The sequence below is a fragment of the Lottia gigantea genome (genome assembly GCF_000327385.1).
Source record: "Lottia gigantea unplaced genomic scaffold LOTGIsca_11, whole genome shotgun sequence".
Classification (NCBI taxonomy): domain Eukaryota; kingdom Metazoa; phylum Mollusca; class Gastropoda; family Lottiidae; genus Lottia; species Lottia gigantea.
Window position 1 is genome coordinate 1,730,424 of NW_008707001.1, and position 20,702 is coordinate 1,751,125.

At 32.7% G+C, this 20,702-nt stretch overlaps 4 protein-coding genes across 4 annotated transcripts; 1 reads left to right on the forward strand and 3 right to left on the reverse strand.

The window, feature by feature from the left end:
* Nucleotides 1-939: 939 nt before the first annotated feature.
* On the reverse strand, nt 940-5,242 carry LOTGIDRAFT_185215 (hypothetical protein; the record flags this gene model as incomplete). Its single annotated transcript, XM_009047094.1, has 9 exons — nt 5,022-5,242; nt 4,714-4,773; nt 4,351-4,495; nt 3,498-3,694; nt 2,871-3,025; nt 2,362-2,546; nt 1,925-2,013; nt 1,476-1,517; nt 940-1,127 (listed from the first exon to the last, which is right to left on the reverse strand). Coding segments are annotated over exons 1-9 (1,206 nt in total), but the record flags the coding sequence as incomplete, so codon positions are not given.
* Nucleotides 5,243-5,898: 656 nt separating this feature from the next.
* On the reverse strand, nt 5,899-10,794 carry LOTGIDRAFT_185216 (hypothetical protein). Its single transcript, XM_009047095.1, has 5 exons — nt 10,627-10,794; nt 10,128-10,295; nt 9,488-9,589; nt 8,798-8,928; nt 5,899-8,436 (listed from the first exon to the last, which is right to left on the reverse strand). Exons 1-5 carry the CDS (start codon nt 10,771-10,773, stop codon nt 8,373-8,375), a joined length of 612 nt encoding a protein of 203 aa, XP_009045343.1. The 5' UTR covers nt 10,774-10,794; the 3' UTR covers nt 5,899-8,372.
* Nucleotides 10,795-11,243: 449 nt separating this feature from the next.
* LOTGIDRAFT_110395 (hypothetical protein) lies at nt 11,244-14,964 on the forward strand (the record flags this gene model as incomplete). Its single annotated transcript, XM_009047096.1, has 7 exons — nt 11,244-11,289; nt 11,579-11,724; nt 12,604-12,701; nt 13,056-13,136; nt 13,830-13,942; nt 14,367-14,482; nt 14,806-14,964. Coding segments are annotated over 7 exons (759 nt in total), but the record flags the coding sequence as incomplete, so codon positions are not given.
* Nucleotides 14,965-15,115: 151 nt separating this feature from the next.
* Nucleotides 15,116-20,451, reverse strand: LOTGIDRAFT_212018 (hypothetical protein). Its single transcript, XM_009047097.1, has 12 exons — nt 20,368-20,451; nt 19,822-19,999; nt 19,537-19,653; nt 18,937-19,103; nt 18,518-18,667; nt 18,154-18,273; nt 17,744-17,847; nt 17,539-17,561; nt 17,239-17,421; nt 16,891-16,985; nt 16,418-16,612; nt 15,116-16,107 (listed from the first exon to the last, which is right to left on the reverse strand). The coding sequence occupies exons 2-12, from the start codon at nt 19,979-19,981 to the stop codon at nt 15,862-15,864; spliced, it is 1,560 nt and encodes a 519-aa protein (XP_009045345.1). The 5' UTR covers nt 19,982-19,999; nt 20,368-20,451; the 3' UTR covers nt 15,116-15,861.
* Nucleotides 20,452-20,702: the final 251 nt, after the last annotated feature.

The window sequence follows — 20,702 nt, forward strand, 5'->3', positions numbered from 1 at the left end:
TCGTCCCGGGTTCAGCTTTTTATACCGACAGATGGCTACAACCAGACTGTCCTCGTGTAAACACGAACAGAGTTGATCCTGGAGTTTTGTCAAGCCGGGTCAGTAAAGCGGCAGGTCGTGTAAACGGGCCTTTAATGTCTCAACCTGGTGAATGGGAACACTGAGAAAGAACAGGGCCAAGATCAGGCTATTTTAAAGGATCCTTGAAACCTGTATCTTACCTGTCTTGTGGTGGATTTGATAAAGATTGTTGAGGTACAGAAGATGCTTGAGAAGAAGAAGATGGCTGGACATTAGATTGAAGTTGAGATAATATATCTTGTCTAATCTGTTGTCTTTCTTGTTGAAGTTCTTCTCTCATTGTCAGGTGGTACTGGTTCAATTCTTCTCTCATTCTAGCTAGTTCTTCTTTCTCAGCTGAAAAATATTAAATAGTACAACAGGAATGAAACAGCATGATAAGAAAATTTAATGGAGTGTCATAACCTACCTTTCTGCTTCTGATTGACCATCTTCCCAATGTCAATGTAAAAGACTGAGCTTGCAATATCTTGACCTTACTTGTGTACAATCCAAGTGTGTTTACTTATTCCTGTGATACAGGAAAAATGCATAATGATGTCAAGGTGAAGATACAGATTGATCTAATGAAGACTGGTAACACTAGGCAGTGTGCAAATAGGAAAATTTTGCCTAGACAGTGGCAACTCCCTACTCTTTCTTTATTTCTAAGAAAAATCTTTCAGAGGTACTGTCTATAAACAGGGCATATGTTTAAGATGAAACCATGCTTTAAGAAATACAGTAATCAGGCTTGTTAACATAAAATCTGCATACAAAATTGAAAACAAAACCCCCCAAGAAATTTATGAAAATGAATAATCTCTGATTTAGAAGTAGATTTGGATCAATCCATACCTTGTATTTTTCTTTTTTCTTCCTCCAATTTCATCTTTTCTTTCTTCTCCTTCATATACCTAGCAGCACGTAATTCTTCGAAACAGAATTCCTCTGTACCAGTATAGATTTTAGATTTACAGTAGGCTGGTACCTGGTCTATTGCACCCTGAGTATTGGTTCGTATAGCATTTAGTGGGTCAGCAGAACTTTTACTTGGTTTCCTAGCACTGATAGAAACAGATGGAAAATTATAATAATGGGACTATATCAAAACTATTTCCTTAAAATACAATTGAAGGAGCTCCACATTTTGCAAAGAAATAGAAACAGCTCTGAAACTAGGTTTATCAACTCAACAACATTCCAAGAGTCTACATAGCTAACTGATTATTTGGTAATTGGGTTGTCAACTACATATATTATCTACTCCTGAGAGTAGCTAAAAATCATTTTTTGGTATTTGGGTTGTCAGCTCAACATCTAGCTGATATTCTTTGAATTAGTATTTTGGTTTGTCACATTTTGTCAGAGACCTGACATAGCTTGTAATGGATATATAATTCTCTTACACATACCTTAATACATTATTATCAACAACAGGCCCTTTTCTTGGTGTTCTGTAGAATACAGAATACAACATGAGGTTAATATCTAATCATAAATAAATGTCAAAAATAAGAAATGAAATGTAGGTTTACATGCTACTTTCTGTATCTGATCAGGCTGATTAAGATAGGCAGTATGCAGTATGCAAGGGGGAAATTTTGAAAGGACAGCGTCAATAGCCTAATCTGTATACTGTATAGGGATCTTAAACCTTCACAGCCTGTAACATACAGGGCTAGGTTGATTATCCCATCCAAACAACTAGACGCTTTTTGTATGTCAGTCCATCCTCTCCGACTTGCACACTAGAAACTTAAAAGCAGAAGAACTATTCCTTAATAGCAAGTAGTATTTTAAATCAATCAATATAGTAAAATAATCATATTTTCCGAGAAGTAATCTAGAAGCTGGAACTTACACCAGAGTATCATCAGCCTCTACATGAACTTTAAAACTGGGTTGTTGACCACCACTAATAGAACTGACACTACCTGGTCTCTGGGGTAGCTGAAAAAACAAACAAAACATGAAAAAAGAAGTCAGACAACTACTACTTCAAGTAAATTTATCAGAACAGCCAGGGTTAGGTAAAAACAAACCATTTCTTTCTTAAGGCTTTAGTGTTAGGGTGTATTGAGACGAGTCTCAATGAAAGCACTGGCCTAGGTTATAGGGCTTTAGTGTTAGAGTGTATTGAGATGAGTCTCAATGAAAGCACTGGCCTAGGTTATAGGGCTTTAGTGTTAACATATCTTTGAAATTCTGATATAAGTCTGTCCAAATGGAGTTCAAAAATAGATTAAAAAAATAAGATCTTAAATGGCATAATAAAAAATTTTGTTGTGTATAAAATACCTTAGTCTTCCAGGGTCCAGGTTGTAGTTCATTTTCTCTATTCACCTGTTTTCTAGTAGGTAATGTCTGCCATTCTCCTGTTTGAACTGGTACTAGAGAAGGTTCTGCGTTTTCATTATAGATTTGAAAGCCTTGATTCTGGGTCTGTAGAGGCTGGGGGCGAATACCAAGACCACCTCTTGAAGCTAAAAACAATTCAAAGTAAAAAAAAATTCTAGCTATTAACATTGGTTTTGTTAGTATCATGTGACTCTATGACCTATGAACTTTTAAATGGCGGATGCTAGATCAGTTTTGTTAAAAAAATAAATGAAACTGAAGACGTGACATAAATTGTGTAGGGAGAAAATGATGGTATGACTGAACTACAAAAATATTCATCTTTCTTAACATATCTGGGTTTTGAAGATCTTATAAATAGGTTTAAAACCCTGTTATTGTTTAAACATTGTTGTTCTTAATTGACAGGGACACTTCTAAATGTCTAAATGAAGGATTATGTTACTTACACTGTTTGGCATCTCCAACTCTATTTGTTCCAACTTTCTGTCTTTTACCATGTCCCTTCAACTGTCCTAGAGCAGTTCTTTCTTCTGGTGGATTGTCATCTTCTATATCAGTATTCTGCTGTACTGTACCATTTGCTACTCTCGCCTGAAATTCTCTGAAAATAAAAAAAACAAGACAATTATGTTTACTGTAAGATATTAAAAAACCACAAGGGAATGACCGTATCAGACACTTCTTTTCTAAAGAAGCTAATAAAATTGTGTTGAAAAGGAGAATGGTCTGTTACAGCCTAATATATTCCTTTGTGCTTTCTGCTTTTTAATGCTGTTCAAATCTTAAGTTCACTATTCAAGTTGGTAGAAAGGATCCTGAAAAATGAATTGCTAGCCTTGAAAAGCACTGACCAACTTGAAGATAAGAACTTTGAAACTGTTGAAGTAACAATAATAACACCAGCAGCCAAGCTACCAGCCACATAACATAATATATTCGCGAGCAGCTATTACCAAATGATGTCACCTAACTTAAATGTCATAAACTTTAAGATATATAACTTGGAGTTCAGGATATATGATATATATTAATTTATTCAGATTCAGTGTTTAAAGGGCTAACGAAATACTTACTGATATTTGACCTCTAATTTTGCTGGAGGTTCTTTTATCCTTTTATACCCTTCTTTATAAATAGCATCAGCTTTCTGTATATTGCCCACTTGTTCTAATGTAGCGGTCCAGGCTTCGTAAAAACAAGACAGATCACAGCCTAGAGCGTTGTCAAACATATAGCTATAAATCTCTAGAGGATCATCACAGTTATTGGCCTACAAAATAAAATCATAAACAAATATAATAGTGTTTTACAAGGAATGCTGTATATTAATCTATGCTGACCAACCAAAAGTTTTAAAAGAGCTAGAAAATACCAGTCAATATGCATGAATATCCCCGATTCCTCTAGTAAGGAAATACTCTCAATACTACAGAGCATTTGATAGGTTGAATATTAAATGATCCAGAGCAGCGGATGCATAACAATTTTGTCAGATCATGGATGGTTAGTGGAGTCACCTGCAGAAAAAGCATGACACGAAACAACTACATTTACATTCAATTTCTGAAATCTGAACATAAAATGAAATATGAATTTGACAAATACAATATTCTTATTGTCACAGACAATCGAAAGTCACTGATGTTGGCGACTGATTTAAAATGCCTGCCATAAAGTGGTTAATTCAATTAACAAACTTGTCTCAAATATTCAGCGAAATAGAAACTCATCAAAACAACATAAACAAAACAACTATGAAATTAATTTATAAAATCCTTAAGTCTTGTAAATTGTACATGTTTTGGCCACATTAGATGTGGCGTGTTTCCATTATTAAAACCAATTCGAGAGATTAACCAATCAGATGAAGAGAATGTGAATACGGCCCCTGATTGATATTAAGACATGAAGAACATGAACACTTACAAATTTAATCCACCAGTTTATATATCTAGCATCATTAGTATATCGTGCATCATCTTTAAACTCTCTTAAAAAATTCTGTAATAGTTCGATAAACTTTCCCCCTGCTCCTCTCGATGGAAACGTTCTTTCTATCCACTTGGTATACCTGATATTTATAAAAGTAACATAGATAATATTTCTTCCATTTTAATCACAACTATTACTATAAAACCAATTTTGGTGGTTAATTAATACCAAACCAGACCAAGAAAATATCAGTTTTTTAATCTGGAAAATGCAAGTAAGCTAGTGGCAAAAGAAGTCTAGGCATCTTGTAATAAGTTGGTACCGGTAGCCTTCAGCTAATCTTCTAAAAAATCTTACCTATCCCAAACATCTAGAGGATCATCACCAGAATACGTTCGTAATTCTAATTCAAAGTCACTGAAATAAATTAAAAGGAATAAATGCCATTTTATAAATCAAGTTAGAACAGGAAATAAACCCCACATCAGTACAGTCGACCACACCCCCCAAGCCTGAGAGAAAGCAGCGGTGGAACAGTGAGCTAAACGCTTGATTGCTTACCTGCAAGTCCAGGGATCGGTGTAGGTAGAGATAATACCCCCTATTAAATAGCTTAGTGCTTTATTGTAAATTCTATAGGTGTCATAAAAATTAAGAAAACTCACTGTTTTTCAGATTTCAACAATGATTGTTGACATTCGGTGGTTGGTTGCAAAACAGCATTCAAAGTAGAACAGTTTCTGCCACTACGCAAAGGCAAAACATTTTCTTTACAAAGCTCCCATTCAAATTCCTTATCCTCGTCATCCATTTCGATGGATATTTTGCACAAATGCTTAGAAAATGAAGAAATATTTTAAATTTTTCCTTTCTATGTCCAACCGTTTAAATTTTGAAAACACCGCTTGACGCATGCGCGATGAGGCTACCGTAAAATTTACAACGGGTCTTTTAAAAAATGAAACGAAAAATACAACCCGAAACGAAAGATTGCTCATAGACAATTTGTTAGCTTGTTTGCATCATAGCTTATTTGAGAAACTTGGCCACAATTCATTATTTGAGAGAATCCTTCGCATAGGCCTACCTTATTGAAATAATTTTGATCTTTTAACAGAAAGTCCAAATTTACAATAAACTCACAAGAAATTTAAGATATATTAATACCTAAAATCCATCTGTAGGCCATGTCTGGTGTTTCTGACATTTGTCAACATCCTTGAACATCTGTGTAGTCCTTACAACCTTCTGGAAATATCCCAGAGTAAGGGCTTTACCTCATGATTGGTCACCCTTTAGATTATCACCCATAAGGTGATGTATGATGTTTCTATAAACAGACAATAGTACAACAGTTGATCACTCTCTAGAATATAACCCAGAGTTAGATGATGTATGATGTTTCTATAAATAGACAATAGTACGACAGTGCATCACACTCTAGAATATAACTCAGAGTTGAGTGTCAATACTGCTTGAAATTCCCAAATGGACAAATAAGGAGGAAGGTCAAATTTGAGAAGAAAAAAACAAACTTCATGTACAAAATGTATCTTTTATTAACGAAATACTGGCAATTAAACAAAATAAAACTCATCATTTCAAATGAATCAAATCTAAACGGAGGAATAATATTTGTTACAAAGCCATCCATTTTTATTTTCAAACCAGAAACAACTGCTGGCTAGTACCAACACAAAGTTTTGTTTGACAGTTTGGAAATCAAAAAAGAATAGTCTTTTTAACACCCTTTTGGAGGTTAATCATACTTAGTATGTACACTTTCAAGTTTTTCATTTTAGCATTTCATTCAGAACGTCAATAAGGCTTATAATGCTTATTTGTTATTTTGGGTTTATTAGTTTAGTATGTCTCAAACAATCCATATAGCTTATAAATGGGAAACTTTGTATTCACCTTTCAGAGAGCATATTATGAAGCTAACAATATTTCTGGTTATCTTCGTTTTTCAAAATTACAGCTCTTTCAGAGAGTCCACATAGTTAATAATATTTATTTACATCTTTTGAATTTGTCACTTCTCTGTGAGCTAGCTTAAATGTTTCTTGTTATTTATGGATTTGTCTACACAGCTTTTTTTTTGAAGATTTTATTGTTTAAGTAGTGTTCTTATTAAACGAGGTAAAGAAACAGAGTTTAGAAACAGACAGTTATAAAATACTAAAAAAGAAACAAACCCTATTGGGTATAACAATATCGTACAAAAATAAATATCAGACTTTAGGAGCCTGTTTCTCAAAAAACTTACGATAAGAACTTGTTGTATCGGTGGAATTTTACATCAGATACGGCTCACTTGTGACAAAATTGATCGCAAGATTTTTTGAAGAACAAGGCCATGAGCTGTAAGCTTTCTTTTTATAATACGCTTCAAAATATACAATTAATATACAAGGGCCCTCTCCTCAAGAAATCTTCTGATTAATTTCTGTCTCAAGAATGATAGGCCCAGTTCCAAAAACAGTTGTAAGATTTTTTAGAGAAACAGGGCCCTGGGCTCAAAAAGCTTACAATTAATATTTTTTGTTACAATTGTTTCAATAACTTTCTCTTACATAAGAAAATATCTTTACTTCACTCCATTTTTTTTGCAAAACAAAAATGTTTTTAAAATATTTTTGCCATTTGGCTTTCATTTTCAAGTTCCTTCACAATCTATGTTTAAGAGAAAAAAGAATTCAGCAGATAAGTAATTTTAAGAAAAAACTCATTTTTCAGAAACAACAAAGACATGACAGATCCGTTAAAATTCTGACACCTTTTTTACAAAAACTTCAAAGACAGCAGTAAAAATTGTCTAAAGAATGATAAGGAAGGAAGACTATGGAATTCTTAAAGCTTACTTTCTCCCAAAATATTTGCCTTCAATTTAAGTCATAAATAACATGAATTTACAGGAAACTTACAAGACTTTACTTTTCCACCAATCAAAATTATTCAAAAAATTATATTAGACATCAACAACAAGGTATTAGCAAAACTTTCAAATGTCAGTTCTCATGAGTATTATATATCTATATATCTCTGTGTGTTTTTTTCTTCTTATTATAAGATTATACACTGATAACTGTAAAGTTTATCAAGATAAACCCTTGTCACAAGTCATTCTAACAATAGTTTTAAAGTGTTATAAACAAGGCCGTTGGTCTTAATAACACAAACTTCTGTGACCTAGGCCAGTGCTTTTATTGATACTTGTCCCAGTTCATCTTACAAATGTTACAATTACTTGTAAGTAAATCTGATATTTTATATAATTTATCAATATCAAGTTATACACATCTTTTCCCTTTGCATATTTATTATTATATTATTCCAATTATGCATCACCATAAACAATATTAGCCTGACAAACCTGACCCTACCTTATCCTTGGACATGATACATCGGCAACCCCCATAAAAGTGATATTTTATGTCTAGCTCAAATCCCACCTGTATAATAAAGACTAGGAAAGGGCCTGTATATCACGACAAAGGAGCGAGTAACGCCTGTATATCACGACAAAGGAGCGAGTAACGTCTGTATATCATGACATGGGAGCAAGTAACGTCTGTATATCATGACAAAGGAACGGGTAAAGTCTATATATCATGACAAAGGAACACTTAACGTCTGTATATCACGACAAAGGAGCGGGTAATGTCTGTATATCACGACAAAGGAGCGGGTAATGTCTGTATATCACGACAAAGGAGCGAGTAAGCCTGTATATCATGACAAAGGAGTGGGTAACGTCTGTATATCATGACAAAGGAACGGGTAACGCCTGTATATCACGACATGGGTACAGGTAATGCTTGTATATCATGACAAAGGAGCGAGTAACGTCTGTATATCATGACAAAGGAGCAAGTAACGCCTGTATATCACGTCGGATGATAAGCTATGTTATGCTATAAACAATGTATCAACTCTAATATCATATAAAATCTTGGTAAAACAGTTCAAGACAGGGTTATTTCTTGTCTTTCAGTATCACTACTGTTTACAAATTATCGAAACTGATAGATAGGAATACTTCGATCTGGGCAATGGTGTAAATTCAACGACTGGAACCTGGAAAGGGAAATAAAATTGATTTTAAAGTTAAATGGGTTGACAAAGCTTTTTACAAATGTAGAATAAATCAGGCTGAAGACTTCATCCAGCAGGCTTTCATAAATAATGTTTATGATTACTTATTCACTGTAAGCCGGGTTGCAACATATATTTGTGGAATCAACAAAAAAACCTCTTGCTAAATTCTATCATTACACCCAGGTTAATATTTGACGAGGTCTATTAAATGATTTGCATCAGTAATAAACCATTATTTTGAAGATGGAATAACTTAATTCTATTTAATTAATGACAGAATTTTGAAATGGACCATTACAGTTGTTGAGACGAAGGGAGAAAATAATCACGGAGTTCTTACCATTCTGAGCTTCTGTGATAGTAATACCCCTCTATTGTAGCAGTAGATTTTGTAAAACATATATAATAAAAACCAGCAAAAGAAGCCCCAGTAATATCCTTTATCGTGTGATCTGGTACCAAAAAATGTTCCTGAAAATATGAGAATATGTATTGATAGAGAAGCAGTAAGCCTGGCACAACTGGACAAAAATTAGTCTCACATTATATACCAGAATTCGTCTTGAAGTGTAGACATAAGAATAAGTTCTACTTGTCCAACTTCACATTAGAGATGCAGGCTGGATATATAAGTCAGTTGTCTGAAGAGCTCATATCATGAAACTCTAAATAACATGTTTTTTAGTTCTGTTTCTATGTTTCTTGTTCTATTTTTATATATAGATCATAAGAAATCACTTTCACAACGCAAGCAATCACAATCTCTGCCCAATACCTTGACATCATTAGGCACATTTCTTGTATCACAAAAGTTTGAAATTGCAGCAATTTGATTGGATTGTATGGTAGCAAACATAGTCTATCAGAGGCCTAGACTTAAAAACTAAACAATACAGTTGTGCATGTTACTACTAGTTCTTATGCGAGATTTCTTGAATTGTGCTTTCTAGAAAGTCATTTCATTTGCTATTAGCTCATCTTTTTCCTTGAAAAATGTAATTAGTAAGAAAATATTGTATAGAAACCTTACCTTCCATCTCATAAACACAAAATCTTTCTTTTTTAAGTCTTCATAATCAAAAGTATCAGAATTAAAAGTTTTGGCAAATTCAAAAAAAGTTAAAAATTTTCCCTGAAATGAAAGAAACAATATATCTAAATGAATAACCTTGAATTTAAGCTTATTATATGGATATAAATCCTTCACTTCTGGTCAATCAAATTAACTGTGTGTGTGAACCAGCTAACTTTTGTTGATCAACTTCATATTAGCTCAATCTCAGCTGTCAGTAGAAATTTTAACAGTTATACCTATTCTTCCTCTTTTTTCGGTCTGTACTAACAGATCATAGCTTCTTGACCATCTTAGTGAATTTTTAATAAGACTTCCAAATTGAAGTTAAAAATTAGTTATGCCCCAAAAAATGTAGGTTACTAAACTATCAGAAATGACAACTGTATTTTTAGAGCAATCTCCCTAGGTCTAATATGACTATCGGGTTAGGGTGATTAAGAATTAATAAATTACTACTCAACAGAGGGCAATGGCACAGAGTAAAGCTATAATGTTAAGACTATAAGATTAGTGTGATATAGCATCCGCTGGAAGTTCCACTGGAAGCGAACGTTAATTTGTCATCTACCATTGGCACAAATAAATGTAATCATACCCAGTGTTTTCTGTCAACATCTTCATCAGCATCCCATTTCCTCGTTAAAAATGGATGCTTAGCACTGATTATCTCTCCGTCAAAAAATGTCGTTAAGGTTGGGTATTCTTCTGTTAGACCTTTTATTTTCAAATATCCACATAAATACGCCTTTTCCATATCACAGTACTGAAAAAATAGAATATCTTCAACAATTATTGATTGATAACAGATAACGCAACCAGTTGACTGATCACCAATTTTAGAACAGGTAGGCCTAGTCGAATTCTGATTTGTCATCCTCCGTACCCTGGTAACATATTCAAGTTTTAGGGCCATGCTCTGCCCTCCATGCACGGTGCATGTCATAACTACCTTCAATAGCATAATCAGTTGCAAAGAAAGGTATCATTTTCAAGAAATAGTCAGTAGACTATTCAGTAGACCCTTTGACTTGTCACTGAAACTGAAAGTGTCAGTTTTTGTATTTTTGAGTTTCAACCATTAATGGACTTCTCACCTGTAACACAACCTCCACGTCATAAGAATTCCCTTTACTTTTTTGGTGTCCTTGGAATCTCGAACCATTGTAAAGTAAAGAAGTCGTGACTCCAGGCTGGACTGAGTCCGCTGGTGGTGGAGGGTCAAGTTTAACTGGGACGGGCATTTCAGAGGTGTTACTCGGCCGACAGTGGCAAGCCGACTACCGAAAACTTTTTATTCCTGAAATTTGATTGGTCACTCGTAACCCTGTCAAAAATTAAACCAATCAAAACCAAGGATACTTAGCAAAAACAAAGATGGCGGCGCCCATTAGATTTTGTTTCCGTCGATTTCTTAACAATTCGTTTAAAATACCAAAACAAAATGCACTTATTTCTAACTTATCGCATTCTAAGCGATATATGTCTTCATACAGAGGTAAAGCCATTCTCTTAAAACCAATCATATTATCGTTTAACAACAGAAATCTGTTGATATGCTTATTTAACACTCGTTTGTTACGAAGGGAGGCAACTCATTCTGAAAGACTCAGACAGCAGCTAAGTTAACGAAAATTCTTTTTGGCCTTCAGTAGTAATTTATGAGCTTTATCCATGATTATAATACACTAATATAAAATGTTATTTTATTGCAGAAGTGAAGAAATTTTATAAAAATGCAAGTATTGCATTATCAGATGGTAAGTAAGAAGTGAATTTTGCATTTACTAGCTCTCAAACTTTTTCTGTCCAGCTCTGCACAATGGCAGTTTTCTATATGATTTGTTAGCTGATTGTGCTTAGCAGATTGGCAATTGTGAATGGTCAGAATGAAACCAATCGACTTTCAGCCATATTATTAGTTTTAAACTCTTGAAGATTGTGATTAAGGTCTCTGTCAATGTCAATACATTAGTAAACACGTAAATAAACAACTTTGAGTTGTCTTTGAAATAATTTTGGTATATTTTGTCTTTGTCTTATATTTAGGGTGGTTTGAAATCAACTTAGATAAAAGAAAACTGAAAACACCAAGTGGTCAGTTATTTCGAGTTCCCAATGAAGCTCTGGCACTAGCTGTAGCTACTGAATGGAATGCCCAAGATAAAGTTATCAAGAGACATAATATGCACTTGGTATGTTAATTTTCTAATAAATATTTTCTTCAATAATCTTCATGATATTAAAGGACACTAAGAAAAGGACTTTTATTGAGGATAATGTTTTTATTATAGGCTATATGGACTCACCAAGAGGCATGAGGACCTAGTGTTAGAGAAGGGACTCTCCAGTATTTCTGAGGAACTAGAAGTAATTTTGATTGATAGCTGTCGAGTCAAAGATATTTGTGCATATCCCTGAACAATCATTTTAACTGCATTTTGTTTGAGATCGATAAATAGTTACAAAACTAGAGAAACCATTTTGTTTTTAGATCGATAAATAGTTATACACACTATATAAACCATTTTGTTTTTAGATCGATAAATAGTTATACACACTATATAAACCATTTTTTGAGATCGATAAATAGTTATACACACTATATAAACCGTTTTGTTTGAGATCGATAAATAGTTATACACACTATATAAACCGTTTTGTTTGAGATCGATAAATAGTTATACACACTATATAAACCGTTTTGTTTGAGATCGATAAATAGTTATACACACTATATAAACCGTTTTGTTTGAGATCGATAAATAGTTATACACACTATATAAACCATTTTGTTTGAGATCGATAAATAGTTATACACACTATATAAACCATTTTGTTTGAGATCGATAAATAGTTATACACACTATATAAACCATTTTGTTTGAGATCGATAAATAGTTACACACACTATATAAACCATTTTGTTTTTAGATCGATAAATAGTTATACACACTATATAAACCATTTTGTTTTTAGATCGATAAATAGTTATACACACTATATAAACCACTTTGTTTTTAGATCAACAAATAGTTACAAAACTAGAGAAACCATTTTGTTTTATTTTTCAGACTTCGTTATGTAACACAGCGTTAGACAATCCCTTTCAAAAGAGTCGTGAAATATTAACACAGGGCATCATTCATTTTCTTGAAACAGACACAATTTGGTAAGACAACCGTAGGATCTTTTTTATTACTTGGGAGAGATAGCCCCAATACAATTGCTTTTTAACCTGGAGAGCTAGAAATTTTTCTTCTAGCTTTATTCCGCAAAGTCTCATCATTGTCAAATATTGAAACAGATCTGTGTTAGGCCTGTGGTAAAAATGAAACCCAAATTAAATGCATGAATTTTACATTTGGAATTATTTCCACAGGATTATCATTTTTTTCTCTAAAATTATTTTGACATACTAAATAGAGGTTAATTCTAAAAAACTATCTTATCCGTTGAAAATATTTCAATAATATATTTACATGGTTATCAACAAAATGTTAATGAAATTATTTTGGCTAATCAGTTATAGATTACAAGAACCAGAAGATTTGGTTCAGCTACAGATGGAGAGCTGGGATCCTGTTATTAAATGGGCAACACACAGGTCAGTATAATGGTTTTGTTATGAACTATAAATAATTTGGCAAGTGTTTTAACAGGCAGATAAAACAAGAAATAAATGTCAAGATCTTAGTTTTAATCATATTGAAACTGGTTGACTGTGTTTACAGTATACCAACAGTCTTAGCACTGGCCAAATGTTTGAAAACAGTTGGCCTGTCAATGAAGGGTTTATTATTTTTATCACAGCTCTTCCTTCCCCTAAACCCCTTTTGAATTCAATCACAACAGATGGTTTTGGAAAGCAGGTGGGCCTTAGTTGGTTCATTGTAATATAAACAGAAATGCTGGTTTTACTTTTCATATGGAGATCACAGTGCAACACTCATTACAGCTTGTTTTCCATCTAAATTTTCAAACTTTGACCCTTGACCTTTGATTAGTAATGGCAGGTTATATATTGTGTATTTACCTCAGTGATTAGCCTTACCTATATTACACAACTTTTTGTTATCTGTCGGCAGTTTATGATTAAGAAGTAATGTAGGCCCAATATTGGATGAAGATATCTATAAAATAGTCAAATAAACAATAGTATTGTCTCTTATCTGAAACAAAATAGGCTGTAATAATTCTCCCATTGAACACTAATCTACAGATTTTTGTTTGCATTGTGACACTATGTTTAAAAAAAAAATTTGGTTCAAATTGAGAAATGGTTAATGTAATATTTCAGGTTTGGAATTGAAGTGAAACCAACTTATACCATGTCTCTACCAGAAGTGGGTACAGAATCTAAGGATATTATCAGACGGCATCTGTTATCTTATAGTGATTGGGCGTTATTTGGTAGGTTATAAAAATGACAATGTTTCCTGTCTTTAAAAAAATGAATTGATTGTAACAAAACTATGAAGACTTACAGGAAAACAGCATAGTTGAATGAAAGAGATGTGAGGCTGTAGCTTTGCTATATTTTAAGTTAATGCTATGGTATATATCAGGTCATAGCTATGCTATGCTATATTTAAGGTTAAAGCTATGCTATTCTATATTTAGGTTATAGCTATGCTATATTTCAGGTTATAGCTATGCTATATTGTAAGTTAAAGCTATGCTATGTTATATTTCCAGTTATAGCTATGCTATGCTATATTTTAGGATATAGCTCTGCTATGCTATATCTAAGGTTATAGCCATGCTATGGTATATTTCAGGTTATAGCTAAGCTATGGTATATTTCAGGTTATAGCCATGCTATGGTATATTTCAGGTTATAGCTATGCTGTGGAGTCTATCAAGTCACTATTATTAATAATGGCGCTGGTTGATAAATCTATCTCAGTAGAAACAGCCGTCAAATTGTCCAGGTTAGAGCAGGAATATCAGGTAATTTATTTCTATATCTCTTCTGGTCTACATTATCAATCAGGTTTAGAAAATTAGGATTTAAAACCCTATATCTCAATTTTTCTTATCATAGTAGTGATGTAGTTGTCTGAATATTTCCTCATTACCACCTTGTTGCATGTGAGGAAACAAATTATGAGTGAAAAATATCTAAATCCATATTTTCTAGGGTTAAATTTTCTAAATATTTGCATAACCTATGATAGACTGCACATTTATGTTTTAAATAGTCTTATGATATGAATATCTAATTCTGACATCAAAACCAAACTCATTTAAATTTTTGAATATTTTTTTTTCAGTCTGAGAAATGGGGTAACGTAGAATGGCATCACGATTTAGATCAACTTGATTTACAGTCTAGACTTGCCTCTGCAGCTTTATTTATTCATTGGTCCAGTGAAAATTCCTCGGTTATCCAAAAGGCCTCGTTAGAACGACAGAATATCTGTGCCGTATAAAAATATCAGTGATTTTTCATCCCTTAGTTATTATTGTTGTTGTTAGTTTATACCAATTGGTGAATAATTGTAAAGGTAACTGAAAACACTGTTGTGTCATAAGTGTGGATTTATGCCAAGGCTTGAAATGCCAGTAAATGGACATTTAACTCAAAGACTTAAGAAAGAATATTGTACACAAATAGTCAATAACTATCTTACTATAGACTGATATAATTCAGCAGATTGAGAAGTAGTTATTAAGAAGCTTCGTCTGTTAGAGGAGTGTGATTTTCAAGATAAAGAGAATTTTATTTTCAGAAAATGAGTTTTTAAAGAAATAAGTATTGCATGATAATGGAATAAAATGACTTTAATTGAAATGTACACAAATAAATATTACAAATATTTACAAATAAAACAGAAATTATTTACAAACATTGTTTACAAGAATTTATAAAAGATTTGAACAAAATTCACAAAAATCTTGAAATATCACAGAAGTTCTCAAGCCATATTGTCACTGGTGATCACAAGTATCCTTCAGAATAATATGGAGTAAAATTTAATAATTTGAACAAACCCAACAATTTTTGCACAATCAGTTTTTACAAGGACCATAACATACTAAATTAATTTATGAAGCAAAACCAGTCATTTTCAGCAACAGTTCATTCATATCTTGGTCCTTTGAATACCCAAGCCTTCAGTTCAAAAGCAACAACCTTTGTCAAAAAATTAAATTCAGTACTTTAGGGTCCTTGTAATTCCACAAAACAATCCCCTTTCTTTGAAAACACAAATTAATTTAGTAGTTTGAAGTCTTTTGTGGATGTATCGCTTTTTCCCAATTTCATCTACATCAATTAATAAAAGCCCGTTTTCAGTCATAAACACGCGTTACAATACATCGTTAATTTAAGGTCCCTGTAAAAACTCGAGGTTATCAATCTCATCTTTTAATTGGTCAATCTGATGATTAACTTCTACGACCCGAACTCGATTTCTCTTGATTTCTTCTTCATTTCTAATTCTAGACATCATCAAACTCAACCAATTCTTAATCCTTGTTTCAATATCGTCTTCCTTATTGTCTATTTTTAGTAAGTGAAGGTCATGTGACGAAGACACGGCTCCAATGATTGTATCTTTATCCACAAACAGCTGGAAATATAAATAGTAGGATTTTGATAAGGTAATTTCTTAGTAATATTGTGTCATTTACAAATACTGAAAATATGGTTATATTTCCATTTAAATTTCCAGTCAAAATTGTGGACAATATAATTTTAGAGTGTTTTATAGATATTTAAAAAGATCCTGAAACATGTTACTGTATTCTATTCAGACAAATGACAGAGTGATTTCTCCTGCTTTAGCTATGCTAGAATTCTAGCATATTATAACTAAACCTATAAATCTTAACTAAGTGAGTTGAAAATTCTAAACATGGATTAAACAACCCAACTCTTACCATTCTCAATTCTTCACTGATTTCTTCATCTAGTTCATTCTTTATCACCTTCTCCAGAGTCACGATGGAAATTTCCATCATTCGTTCGTGATGCATGTTCTCTAGGTCACGGCATTGTGTTAAATGACCTTTCACATTTTCTATAAACATTGATACCATTTCCTGCATATTTCTCTCAAAATCTTTTATAATTTCCTTAAAAAGAAGGATGGAATTTGACATGAATTTGTGTAGCCTGGTACAGGCATTCCTTGGATATATCTCTCCTAATCAACAAAATTTGACCCCATCCTAACTTAAGATGAGCTTAGTATTTGGTAAATGACTTAAATCATTTTAAAGTCAGCTATATCAACCATAAAATTGCTGTATTAAATCTGGATTAAATCTTAGTTAAAATTTAGAGAAGAGAGGTCCATATGAAGTCTGCCCTTGACATGTATAGCAACGAAAAAATACAGCAATGCACTTACCTCCAGCTGGTCAACGAGTTGTAATTCTAGACCCATCAATTTATCCCATAATTCAGTTATCTGGACATGATACGCCTCTATTTTATCATCTATAACTTGATTGTCTGTTATTGTGGCTAGTTCATTTAATAACTAAAAATAAAAAATTCCATATGGTGGAGAATGGAATAGAAGGGTAAATTCTGATACGATTCAATTGACCTCAGAATCGGTATAGAAAAGTTTTTTCAGAAATAATCAATATATGATATTGAATAAAATTCCAATAAAACTCCCAGACCCAGGTTACAAACGATATATTTTTAAGTGCTGTAGTATAAGTACTGCTAGTATATGTGTTTGTGTAACAATTCAACTGGCTTACCCTTTTTCTCTCAACGTTGAATGCCTCCAGGATTTTAACACCTGCCTCTTTATTTTCTGTCTTGGCCTCCTCCACACACTCCCAGAACTGGTTGACTTCTGCCTGACGTTTCTCATTTTCAGTCAAACCATATTCAAATATTTTCTGACATACCGCTAGGAATTTCTCTTTATATGTTAGATTAGTTAAGGAATAAAATGAAAATTGAATGCCAAAAATATGGTATTAGCCATTTGGGGAAATATGTTGGCAGGGCCTTTTTACAATTAAGCCCTCCAACAAACTAGCGAACCAGGCCCTAATTTCTCTAATATCTTATAATAACCATTAGTTGTAAATAGTGGAATTTTACATTCGGAAACAACACACCCCCCCCATAACCATGACGATTTATATCAACAAATCAATAAATCTCTGTTAAAAATTTTAACTTTCAAGCTATAGATTCAGCCATTAAATTTGTTTTTTTTAAAAGGATATCCTGCTAACAGCTCATCCACTCCAGGCATTTCATTTAATCTTTGACCATCAGAATCTTCAGAGTACATACTATCAAACAGACTGCTACCATCTAGATATTCTACGTACGCTGCCTGTAAAATATCACAATAAAATAACATGTAGTAAGAATTAATTAAATTGAAAATCCCATTTAATTCCCATCTCAAACGGTAATGAATGAAATGGTTTTTTATGTCCTACTTTTCTGTACATGATTTGGCATTCACGTCAATGCCATGCAGTGCGCAATGAGGGAAGATTAGATCTGCCACAGTCAATAATTGTAGTGAGTGAAGTGTTTGGATTCCTTAACTTAAAGCTATAAATATAGTGTCCTAAACATTAGGAAGAAAAATTGTCAAAATTTGAAGTCAGTTATAATGAAACTGTAAACTTACCGTGTGAATTTTGAGTTCTTCCTCTTTCTGTTGCTTTTCTTCCTGTTTTCTTTCCTCAGCTCTTTCATTGTGTTGGATTTCATCTATAGATATCTGGTATTTATCTATCGCTGCTTCTTTCTACAATACCAAAAAATGGACAGAGTCAACAAAATTACCAATTACTAACAATCCAAACTTCAAAATGAAACCCGAAACCCAAACAACATGTTGGCGAAACATTGGTAGCTGCTTAATAAATTTTCAAATGAAACTGATAATTCTACCTCAAAATAAGTGAAGTACTAGTGTTTTTGTTTTGATTTGGACCCAGATGTTCACAAATATCACTGCTTCACTATAACAGTGACTAAAAATAACTCACTGATTGTTCATCTATCAGTCTGTAATCAAGAAATTCTAGATGTGATAAATACGCTACCACAAACTGTTTATATTTCTCTACGTCCTCACAGAATGGATTACCACTAAGATTTAAAGTTTTTAATTGTCTAAATCTTCGTAAATAGATCAACTGGAATGGAGAAGTTAAAAGTTAAAGGAATGTTATATTAGGTGGCCCACAAGATATAAGACTTTATCATGTCCTTGTATGGATTTTGCAAAATTATTCACAAAAATGCAATAAACCTAAAAACCAAATAACTATTATAAGCGTGTTGACTGGAATTATCAGAAAGCTGATTAATCCAACATATAGCTGATTGTAATCTTGAAAGAAAAGTCGACTTCGATTTCGGGAAAATTATTTTCAATCATTTTAAAAATTGTAGCTCTACTTACATTTTCTAATTCTGTTAACTGATTATTACCAACAGATAATACTTGTAAATTAGTCAAACTATCCATATTCTCGACACGAGATATTCTGTTATTATACAACGTTAGATCTTGTAGTTTAGTCAGTGTACCCAATCCTTCAATAACTTCAATATTATTAAATGATAAATCTGTAAAAAGAACAACAATAATAATGTATGAATGTTTATAGAATACTTGAATCCATAAAAGAGATTTTATTTTTAATGTATTCTCATACTACTAAAAACCTTTGGTTCTTCAGGATGATGTCAATCAGCTAAACCTTTGCCAAAATTTTGTTGTTGTTCTTTCCAGGACAGCTGGGTTGAGGACAAACTAATTAAAATCATATTACAATTTTGAAATTGAGAAATAAATTGGGGGATTTGGTCAACTGGAATAATGAAGCAATATGACTTATTCAAGGTCAAAAGACTTCAAACACAGATCAAGATTAGAAACTATGTGGTACACGACCAACAGTCCATGCTCAAAATATACTTAATACTGTACTATGTGGACTTTCAGAATCAACCTTGTCATGGAATTGCCTCAAGTGTTATTTTAAAACTAATGACTTACCTAGCCATACTAGATTGACCAATAATTCTAACCCTTCAACTTTCTCTATAATATTATTATCTAGCTGTAGTTTTACTAGGTTGGTAAACTCCCATAAATTATCTATCTTCAAAATATCTGTGAAACAAAATAATGAGTTCATGAAAAGTTTTAAAAAGTTACATTGAAGTGGAAAATGGCGAGCTAATACATAAATAAAAATCATGATGATAGTTGTAGTTCATTCATTGATGTTTTTAATGAATGCTTCATTGAACTTGAAGATATTTTGTAGAAAGTATTTACTTTTAAAATCCAGCCTCAAACTTGTTACATCATTAAAATCAATGCCTTCTTCTTTCGCCAGTTTTCCTGCTTCATCTTTAGGTCCCTGTTCTTCCACTGCTCTCTGTAACATGTCCTCATCAATAACTGATGGTTCCACGGTGTCATATAAACGACTCATCTTTGTGGGTTAATTTTTCTGCAAGGACAAAAGCAATCACCTTTCAAATTTCAAAGTATTTTCAAACAATAAATATTTGTACACACACGAGTACAATGAATATTTGCAGAAAGAACTAAAGTTTAAGTGGTTAAATCTAGTCTAGACACTAAACTTGCATATTTGAAATCTCAATTATTCATTTTGAGAGTTGACAACACTGTGTGATTTTGTTTCGGAAACTCTAGAATAGAATACTCAATACTGGTTGTGAACCAGAACATTTATTTTGCTAATAAACTGATGCAAAAAAAAAATCTGGCCTACTCTTTCCAAGTCTGACCCTGAGGAGGAATGTCTATGTGACACGCATGATTGTCGGAAACCAACATTAAATCAAACATTACCATGCAATTTAAAAATTCCTTTCAACGACCTTAATTACAATTAATTAAAAAAAATCTTTAAAAAATTATAAATTTACGGCGTCCCGTAGCTATGGATGTTATTATTTCCGGTAGGTACGAGGCAAATGGTAATACAACGTAACCATATTTGCTTTTAAGGCAAATTATGCTTTTCTATCTACGTTAATTTTAGATTTTGAAGATTTTTATTTCATTGATGAAATGTAAAGTTGCAACAGAAGTAACTTATATCAAAAAATAAATATTTATATTTTACTGATGGTTACGTTTTTATCTAGAAGGGTTTGATTACGCTTTAAACAAAAACAAAACCG